This window comes from Arachis stenosperma, chromosome 6, assembly GCF_014773155.1.
Source record: "Arachis stenosperma cultivar V10309 chromosome 6, arast.V10309.gnm1.PFL2, whole genome shotgun sequence".
Classification (NCBI taxonomy): domain Eukaryota; kingdom Viridiplantae; phylum Streptophyta; class Magnoliopsida; order Fabales; family Fabaceae; genus Arachis; species Arachis stenosperma.
The window spans coordinates 121,840,023-121,851,068 of NC_080382.1; the positions used below are offsets into that span (position 1 = coordinate 121,840,023).

The 11,046-nt window shown below is 34.6% G+C and overlaps 1 protein-coding gene across 1 annotated transcript; it reads right to left on the minus strand.

The window, feature by feature from the left end:
• Positions 1-540: 540 nt before the first annotated feature.
• Positions 541-5,750, minus strand: LOC130932517 (OVARIAN TUMOR DOMAIN-containing deubiquitinating enzyme 12). Its single transcript, XM_057861848.1, has 11 exons — positions 5,466-5,750; positions 4,263-4,489; positions 3,835-3,908; positions 3,630-3,684; positions 3,473-3,547; positions 3,076-3,149; positions 2,903-2,951; positions 1,946-2,030; positions 1,415-1,471; positions 1,234-1,307; positions 541-1,045 (listed from the first exon to the last, which is right to left on the minus strand). Exons 2-10 carry the CDS (start codon positions 4,425-4,427, stop codon positions 1,261-1,263), a joined length of 681 nt encoding a protein of 226 aa, XP_057717831.1. The 5' UTR covers positions 4,428-4,489; positions 5,466-5,750; the 3' UTR covers positions 541-1,045; positions 1,234-1,260.
• Positions 5,751-11,046: the final 5,296 nt, after the last annotated feature.

An 11,046-nucleotide genomic window follows, 5' to 3' on the forward strand; every position in this document is an offset into this window, starting at 1 on the left:
CTCTCTAAAGTGAAATTCAAACTTTAAAAGATTCAAATCTTTTGAAAATATGCTAAAAAAAAGTCCAACCATAATCAAAGATTTGCTCCATTAATAGAAAAGCGTTGTCAAATCACTCTTTTTTTATTAATGTAGAACATCTCAATTCACGAATGTATAATTTTGTCATATTTTAAAATAATTTAAAAATATTTTTATCGTAATAAAATTTGAAAGCATTTTTTCTGCGATATAATTTGGGTGCATTTTTAGAAGTTCACTCTTTTTATTTAGTACCAATAGCTACTTTGGAATTTGCTTGAACAACAACAAAAAATTAAGGCCAATAGAAAGAGGGATCTTGGCAAAAAATCGTTGGTGGGTTAGGAAGAAATTTGAAGATTCATTTCTTTTTATATTGTTCGTAGAAGTTGTATAAACTTATTGCATATTTATTTGCATTCCATATAAAAATGCTTCCTATAAATCATGTGACCCTACATGCAATTAAAGTAGATATATAATTCCTGAAACATAAATTGATCTCTTGAAATGGTAATGACAACACACAACTGTATGAACATTTATTTATCAACATGAATTAATCTTATGATCAAGCAGTAATTTCTACATACTTTGGGGGAAAAAGAAGACTACCTAACTGCTATCATTTCGGTAGTACTGTATCTAGCACAACAAATCAAGATATAGTTTACTTTACAAAGAGGAATTAGAAAACAATATACATTAATGCTAAAACGCTCTCAGTAACAACCTCCAAAGGGGTGATGAATGTAAAATATAAATGAGGGAAAAAATGAAGGGAGAAAAAGACACTTCTCCCATTACTCTACTCTGTCTTCGTTCTTCTTCAGTTTCAATTGTAGCAAGTTAATTTCGTTAATTGAAAAAAATTTACATAGTTATCTTGTAGTGTATCCAAGGATGTCTTAGTCTTCCAACGCGTCAGCTTCCAAGCATGGATCTGGTAAACTAAAGTCAATGTAAATTGATGGCAGATTGAAGTCTTCAAGCATGGTGGGAGCCGGTAGGAATGATATATTGACTGCAAAACAGTATATAGACGCAGTTATGAGATGTTTTTCGTAATCGATTTCATAGTTGAAGATCAAAACCAAGTTGGAGCCAGTATAAACCCAAAGAAACTAGTTAATTTCCAAAACAGAAAATTATATTGATATCTCCCTTTTTCAAAAATTGAAAGGTGATATGTTTACTACTTATTTCCCTTACCTATAAAATGTTCATCATCTACCTCTCCTAGAACAACCAATGTTTCCTCCTTGGTGGTTGAGGCGGTGGTGCAGCTGCGAAAAAGATATGGAAAGAAATCAGCAATACATTTATTTTATTCAATACCCAACAGAATTTAAACTTCATATCCGAAGAAGGACAAGATTGTAAGGGAGAAAACCTTGAATTGAATAGAGTGAGTTGTAATGAACCTCAGACCAAAAGCTTAACCACAACTCTGCATCATTAAAAAATGAAGGGAAATAAATAAATAAGAGGATACTCCCATTGACAATGTCAACATAAAATGTCAAGAAGTTTTTAAAGTTCATGTTCAAATAACATCTTGAGGATGCAAGTGTTCGTTTGTTCCAGTTGAATTTCATAATTCACATGAAGGTCTGCAAATTCTCATATTTGTTCTTTCTGTATCTAATCTTGGTATTTTTGTTTATTTATTTATTTATTCTGCAATTCTGTCCCGCATCATTGAAAAATGTAAACTGGTTTTGGAACTATGTTACTAGATTTAAAATAATTTTAGAGAGGGCCATTTACAACAATTCTAACGCACTTCCCTGAAACTATGTATTAGAAAATTTGAAAAAGTTTTAGGCTGATTTCATCTCGGTTAAGATCTTGATGTACATATTCCTGTAAACTCCTAACCAATTAAAGTTATTGAGGTGAACAATAATGATGACAATCGTACCGCGTTTCGGTGCTTGGTGCAAAGGCATAATTTCAATGAAACAAGTGTCTCTGAATGAAGTCAAAAGGCATATTTTTGCTGCAAACTGCAATCAAGATAAAGATAAGAAACAATATATTGCATGTTAATATTAATATGCAAGAAATGTGAACATATCTTAATAATTCAACAAAAATAAGAAGCACAATTAGTCCAACTATTTGAAGCAACCACAGAAGAGAAACTTGAAAAAGTAACTTTTAATATCTGTTAAGAGATATATCCACATATTCTACCGAGTTAAATGTCACTTTCTTGTCAATGAGGTTCATGATAAATGCATTTTGACCAAATCAGCACATGGTTCTGAGTATGCAATCATTTAGTAAATTTTTATTCAAATCTAGTAATTCATATGCATACTCATTTCATTTCTTTAGAAACCAATATATGGTTTACAATCTAAATGACATATATGCATAAATAAGATCTACCAACCTATAAAGCAGATTACAGAAGTAGTTTTTTCAATTCATAGAACAGATAAACCAAATTCACATTAACTAGACAAGTCCTCCACAAAAAGGGGGATATATACAAATTAATAATTTAAGGGACTGGCCATTGACCCCGAAGAAGGAATCTCAGGCATAATAACGTTTGAAGTTATTTAATTCCATGCAGATGTATCATTTAGTTAGCTACTGCCAGCAACAGTTAATCATAGATGCAACTGTGCCATCACAAACTATAAAAATTAATTCATGCATAAAACTCAATCATCACAATTAGCAAAAATTATTTCAATACCAAAATTATAAAATAAAAAGAGGTATTAAAGTCTGGTACACAAGCATCCCGCATAATGCAGGGTCCAAGCAAGGGGCATGCTCAAAGAAGAAAGGGAAAAGGATAAATTAACAATCAGTTGATACTTGATAGCATTACACAGGAAAGTATTGGAACACAGCAACAAACCTTATCAGCAGCTGCCTGCAATGTCAAATGATCTCCCCATTCTCCAGACCTGTTATAGTGGACAGAAGATGAATGAGTAAGTTGGAGGAAAAAAGCCCACTAAATATGACGACAAAGGTCACTCATTGCATATATATATATTACAACGAATAGTTTGTTCCAAAGATACCTACTTTGCAATTTTCTTGCAATATTTTTTATACTTCATCGGTACATAGCATTCATACAGGGAACGGTGACCTTTTAGCTGGCAAAGAAAACCATTATGCAAATTAGCATCTAAATCCATCAATGTCTATTATTCAATACAACTAATAGATTGCAACATTTTATCATTTATCATTTGACCATCTAACAATTTTATTTATTACAACGCGTAGTTTGTCTACTTCTCTTGAAGACCATATTTACTCTATCAATAGTTAATATTTAGTTATTGCAGGCGACCTTGGTAAGCAAATAAATACTTATCTCAGACATTTAAGAAAGAATTAAAATCTACTACAATCCATACTCCCATCTCACCAGCCAATTTGAGAACACACTCATCATGTATTCATTCATATGTACCTGTTTTACAATATCTTTTCGAACATGCTTGTGATGTTCAGGTGACCTAAAGAGCTGATCCGAAAGTGCACGGAACTGCAATGTAGGTAAAATAATCAAATATAAGTTCAAAAATGTAATGCTTGCAAACTGTTGTTGTAATACACTAATATCATACCTGACAGTTCCCATCTCCAGAGACTTTAACTTCACAAAGACCATAGATCTGCAACCTTTGAAAATGGAAAAGAGAGAGTGAATGATGAAAAGGTATACAATTAAGAAAAGGTATACCTAAGTTAATACTCATCGGAACAAACTACTTTATTTTTCAATTAAGAAAAGGTATACAATATATTTGGAAGCCTACTGATGCTACATACCTCTGAAGAAGACGCTGATGATCCATACTGGCATCACTTGTGTTTGGGATGAAATTGTTTATCCGGGGCACATGCTGAAATTTTAAGACGGAAAGGTGAAAAATTCAGAAAAAATAAATATTCAGATATTTCAACCTCCAATATTCAGAAATGGTCAAAAGCAGTAGCCATTCAAGGAGAGCCTACTTCAATGCGACTGATAATGCACAAGATGCAAACCACAGAATAAAATCAACATACCAAAACATGATCCTTTTGAAGTGTTAAATTACTCTCCTCCAATGTAGTTAAGTGATGTAACTATAACCAATTAGATGCATAATTTTGTAATGTATCAGTTGATTATGACCATACCATAATTAGTCCAAAAATATTCAGTAGTTTTTGTCAGACTATTTAAGGAACAATAGAAGAGCAAGAACTCTTACCGGAACAGGTGCCAAGCTGGAAAGACGTCTACCAACTTCACCATCTAATTTGGCATACTCTTCGGACAACACGAGAGCTATCATCCGGTCATCCTCAACATCTTGCGGACTGCTTAGTGACGTCGAACTGGAACTTTCACCCCAATACTGAATTCCATTCATCATATTCTGACCTCACAACCACTGCTTCAAACTAAACTTTTATTACCAACCCACAGCAACAAAGCCTGAAAAATAATTGAAATTACTGTCATTAGAATCTCAAATAGGAAAATGCATCTATCAAACATGTTTTCACAGTTTTATTCATCATAGGCTTAGAGCATGAGTACAACAAAAGTTGTAAGTGCCGCACAACCAAGAAATTATTAGTCAGCTAAAAAGAGTGGAATGCAAAAGTAAAAGGTAAAGATCATCAGAATCTTCTGGAGTAGTAGTAAGACCATAAAAATTTGAATGGCCAATCAGTTCAACGATTCAAATATGATAGCACTATGACATGGAAAAAGACCTAAATTGATAATCACATAAAGCTTCAATTGAAATAAATAAATAAATCTTTGGTGAATAAATTACACTTTTTTTTATATATTGGGTTGATAATGGTATTTTACTGGATTATAGGTTGTTGGGTGTTATTCTCAAATATGGTCTCGTTTAATTTGGAGTACAGAAATAAGAGGGTTCGATTTTTGGGAGTACAGAAATCAGATGGTTCGATTTATAAAATCAGACCATCCAATTTCTGGACTACAAAAATCGAACCTTTTGATTTCTGAAATTGGACTCTTTCAAAAAAATAAAAAAATTTGAGGTACACAAATCAGATCCTTCCGTGGTATAAAAAAATACCAAAAATTACAATATTTAAGTTCATCACTCATCTCACTTCCGAAGAGAAAAAAAAAAGTTAAATTATGCTTGAACATTAAGCTACCACAAGACATAAGCTTAGTTACGATGATAAATTATTAATCATTAGTCAGTAGAATAAAAAGGGGATTAAATTGAATCTTCTGATAAAGCCTTTCAGCTAATCAATTAATAAGAGTCGGCTTCTCAGATATACACAATAATTAGATCGTTGTTTTAATCAAAACCAAATGAAGGTTAATTCATTGCAAAACAATGGCGGATAATCAACACAATCCAATGCTATGAAATAGACAGAAACACAAAAAATAAAAAGGAAGAAGAAAATACCTGCAGTTGAATGGGTAAATATGCAATGAATGAATGGGTTTGGGTTTAAGAAAAAGAAGGAAGAAGAGAAGAAATTGGGTATAAATAGAGAGAGTTTAAGAATGGCGGTTTGTGAGATTTGGGAAAATCAAGAAGGAAATCGGGAAAGGGGAACGAGGTTGTAACAGACACAACGATCAAGCTAAGAAAGATTGCCTCTGATTTTCATATTGGATTTCTTTCCCTTTCAATTCTGGGAAAGAAAAAATGAATCTTTCCCTTTTTATTTATTTATTTATTTTTTGTTATAACTAACTTGTGAATCTGTTCGATTTTTATATAATGTAGTTTTGAGTTTAATTTAAATTTTAAATACAGGTTTCCGCGTTAATGACTTAGATGATATATGATGATGATGTTTTTGTTTATGGCTGAACAGATTATTTAATTTAAAAAAAATTTAAGCTGTCAAAAACTCAATTTAGATTAGAAATAATAAGATCCTATTTTGCAAAGATTTTTTCTTTTTAATAAATGTTCGTTAGTAAAAAAAAAGGCATGCTACACATACAAGTTTTTTTTATTTACAAGTCTTATAAGTTGGTACAAGCCCAACAAAAAACACGCATTACACTCCCACATTTAAGAGTAAATAAACGCACGTTATTTTACCACTTCCTGTTTCCAAAGCGCGCTACTCACCATGCATTATAAATGACTCTTCTTCTTCTTCCATGAAAACGAGTTTCTTGCCAAATTTGAAGATAATAGAACTTCAGAAAGACACTCAAACGATTACAGAAATATATCCAAACGGTTACAGAAATTCACTCAAACGATTATAGAAATACACCCAAAGGATTACAGAAATACTGCCAAAGAATTACAAAAACTACACCCAAAGGATTTAAGAAATACACCCAAAATTCGTTAAGTACACTTTATGCATAATTCAGAACTCTTTCTCTTTCTCCTTCTTATCTTCTGCTGCTGCTTCTTTTTCTTCAAAAACGATTTCAGAGTTTGATGTCAAAAAACAATGAAAATCGAGAATAACAAAGAAAGAAAACAGAGAGAAAAGCACGTAAATGAAGAAGGAGAAAGAAAAGGCAAGAAACGAAAGAAAAGAAGAAAAAGAAGAAGAAGGTGCAGTGAAAACGTGCAATAACGGTTGAAGAAGGAGAAAGAGAAGGCAAGAAACGAAAGAAAAGAAGAAGAAGAAGAAGAAGAGGAGAAAGAGGAAGAAGAACGTGCAGTAAGAAGAGAAGAAGGTGCAGTGAAAACGTGCAGTAATGGTTGAAGAAGGAGAAAGAGAAGGCAAGAAACGAAAGAAAAGAAGAAAAAGAGGAAGAAGAACGTGCGCAAGAAGAAGAAGAAAAAAGTGCACTTGTAAAGACTTGTATAAAAAAACGCTTGTATGTGGAGAATTTCTCGTTAAAAAAACTGATGAAATTAAATGAGTGTGTAAATTAATTTACATTATAAATACAATTAAATTAAATTAAATTAAATTCTTTAATTCATATCTTACTCTTTTTCGTTTCTCATAAGTCATAATTATTTTCCTCCCCATTGATTAATTAAACCCTTCTAACTAAAGTGTGGCTTATTACTTACTAGAGATATCTAATTACACTATAAGCAACTTAACAGAAAATGATAATAATAATAATAGTAAAAATAAATAAGTTATAACTTAAATGGCATATTCTTTTTATCCTCACTTAAGAGGTCGTGGATTCGAATTTTCCTATCTTTAGTTTAAAAATAATAATAATAATGTAAAACAAGAAAATATGTTTCTTTTTTTTTTTAAGATATGAAATTTTATTAATAAATTGCAATAAAGCAATATTAGTCCAAGTCTGAACTCTAGCAAGGATAAGGTGGGTATTAACCCAAAGAAAAAGCATGAGAATAACCTAGAAGGAAATAAAAAGGAAAACTAACAATGACTTGTCTTAAGGTGAAATTCTTCGTTCATGTTGTATGCCTCTTCCCAAATAGCAGCCGGTTCACTCCTTTTGCCATCAAAAAGCCAATTGTTTCTAGATATCCAAATCCTCCATAGCACCATCGCAAGAAGACTTCGTTGCTTCTTATTAAAACTCTCTTGTTTTATCTTTACCTGCATCTCCCTCCACCAATTGGCAAAACTATCCTCTGCATCCACTCTATTTGGACTGTTGAACAAGAACCCCATGTGGTTCCACACTTGCCGCGAGTAAATGCAATTAAGCAAACAGTGGGTCAAAGTCTCATCCTCCATTTCGCATCTTGGGCATATCGCAGGGACAGCTTGAATGCGGGCGTGCAATCGGTGCCTCACCGGAAAATCATTATGGAGAGCTTTCCAGGTAAAGACCTTAACTTTGGCTGGACAGTCAAGATCTCAAATCGAATTCCATAGATTTTTGTCTCCGAAAATTGGTGGAAGACTTTCGAGTGGCGGGTGAAAAAAATTGAAGCATACCTCATATCCTGACCTTACAGAGTAAGAACCCCCTTTTTCTCTATACCAAATCAAGTTATCTTCTTCTTTAATGTTTATTTGAAGTATTTCCTGTGTAATTTCTGATGTGAAGTTGTTGGCTATAAGATGCTCATTCCAATTACCTTCCTCAGTGATGAGTTGAGAGACCCAAATTAAGCTTGGATTAGGCTCCTGATTCTGTCTCAGTGTCAATGGTCCTTGTCTTCCAACCCAACAATCTTTCCAAATCTTCACTGCTGATCTCCTCCCAATCTGCCAGAAAATTCCCTTTTCCATAACCTTTCGCCCTTCTAATAGACTCCTCCAAACCCATGACGGATTGTATCCAATGTCAGCTTTTAGAAATGAAGAATGTCTAAAATACCTGCTTCTGAATACTTTAGTAACTAGGGAATTTGGTCTGGTCATCAATCTCCATCCCTGTTTTCCCAGCATGGCAAGATTAAAAGCTTTTAGATCCTTAAACCCCAATCCTCCTTGATTTTTTGGTCTACACAGTGTGTCCCATTTAATCCATTGAAGTCTCTTTTCTCCTTGTTTCTGTCCCCACCAGAATTGCATAAGCAGTCTCTGAATTTCTTCTATAAAAGTTTCAGGTAGTTTAAAGCACCCCAAAGTGTATATCGGGATAGCCGTACCCACAGATTTAATTAGAGCTTCACGCCCGCTAACCGACAGTAACGATCTTTTCCAGTGCTGTAATTTTTTTGTAACTTTATCTTTGACATATGCAAATGTTGCTTTTTTTTTATTTCTGGATTGTTGTTGGTAAACCCAGGTATTTGTCTTGAGCGCCAACATTCGGGACTTGAAGGATGGCTACAAAGGTTTCCCTCTCTGATTGCGGTGTATTCCGACTGAAAAACACAGCAGATTTATTCAGGTTCACGTCTTGTCCACTTATACTATTGTAGTCATTCAATACCTGCATTATATTTTGGCATGCCTGAGAATTTGCTTTGCTGAAAATTATAGAGTCATCTGCGAAAAACAAATGTGTAATAGTAGGGCAGCTACTGTTTAATCTGAGCCCGACAATATCATTATTTTGTTCTCTTCTGTGTAGCAAGTGGGAGAGTCCCTCTGCGCAAAGAATGAAAAGATAGGGTGAAAGAAGATCCCCTTGTCGGAGACCTCTTGTAGGTTTAAAGAAACCTTTAGGTTGACCATCCACAGTAACAGAATAGGAAACGGTAGTTACACACTCCTTCATCCATCCTATCCACCGATCACAAAATCCCAATTGACTCATAACCTTCCATAGGAAGCACCATTCCACCTTGTCATATGCTTTGCTCATGTCGAGTTTCAAGGCTAGATTCCAATCACCAAATTTTTTATTCTTCAAAAAATGCATGTACTCATGTGCTATGAGGACATTGTCACTAATCAACCGCCCCTTTATGAATGCACTCTGATTATCACTAATTATCCGATTCATGATAAATTGCATACGATGTATCAAGACCTTCGAAATAATTTTATAGAAGACTGAGCTTAAACTGATAGGTCGTACCTGTGACATGGTAGCAGCTTCAGGTATTTTAGGAATAAGACAAATGAGTGTATGATTAAAAGACCTCAGCATTCTTCCGCCTGAGAAAAAACTAGTGACTGCTTTTATAATATCTTCTTTAATAGTATCCCAAAAGAAGTGATAGAATTTCGCCGTAAAACCATCGTCTCCTGGGGCTGAGAAAGAGTTAATTGAAAAGACTGCCCTCTTAATCTCTTGCTCACTAATTGGTCTTGTAAGGGCCCAATTGTTCTGTCTAGACACCTTCCTTCTCATTGTTGAGAGCCATGCACTTGGGTTAGCAGGGGAGCTCGAACTGAACAGTGTTTCAAAGTATTTCTGCGCTGTCCTCCTTATTCCTTCCGGATCAGAGTGCACCTCCCCTCTTTCATCTTCAAGTTTCTGTATTCTATTGTGCTTATTTCTCATTTGCGCCCTTGAGTGAAAATACTTCGTGTTTTGATCACCATATTTTAGCCACTGCTCTCTTGCTTTCTCTTTCCAATAGCGTTCCTCACTTAGGTAGGCTTCTGTAAGTGCTTCTTCTAAAACCTTAATACAAAAGTTGTCTGCTTGCTGTGCTTTGCTTTTTTCTTCTTCTATCTTCTGTTTAAGTTGCTGGATCTGTCTTAGTGAGTTGCTGCCGGGCTGTTGTTGCCACTCAACAAGGCGATGTCGAACAATTTTAAGCTTTGTGTAAAGACGAAACATAGGTGAGCCTTCTATAGATTCCTTCCATGTGTCTTTTACAATCTATCCAACCACCTCATTATCACACCACCTCTCCTGAAACCTAAACCTCCTCTTAAACCTCCGTTGCTCGACCTCCGATTCAAACAGCAGTGGTCTATGATCGGAACCTTGATCATTTAAATGGAAGATCGCTGCTCTCGAGTATAATTCCAATAAATTCATAGATACCAAACACCGATCTAATCGCTCTCTTATCAAATTTCCCCCAAACTGCTTATTGCACCAAGTAAATTTGCTTCCTTCATATCCCAAATCAATTAGGCCTGCTGCATTTATAAAATTATTAAAATTTTCAATAGATGCAACTGATTTCATCCTCCCTCCATCCTTCTCATCATGAGCCATTATGGCATTAAAATCACCAATAACCATATAAGGATCTTCCATACCTTCTAATTGATTCAAAATGGTGCCATACTGTTGGTTTCACAGTCCTTCTTCACTGTGTAAATGCACTGCAAAAACGCCACACTCTCTCTGTAGCCTCCTGTCTGTCCATCTAAAATAAATGAAACATTCTGCACTTTTCACCACTGCAATATCTACACCTTTCCTCCATGCCAACACCAATCCTCCTGCTAGTCCTTGAGGTTCAACACAACTAACATTTGTAAACCCCAATTTATGGCATTGGCCTGTCACAAACGAAGAACTATTCTTTGTCTCACATAAGAACAAAACTTCGGGGGAACGAGATCTATTGATCTCTTTTATGTTGTGAACTGTCAGGGGTTTCTCCAAACCCCGACAGTTCCACATCATCATCTTCATACCTCTTCGGGTGCCAAATTTGGGCTGGCACCCTCCCCCTTTGTCTCTGAGCTTTCATTACTAATGCA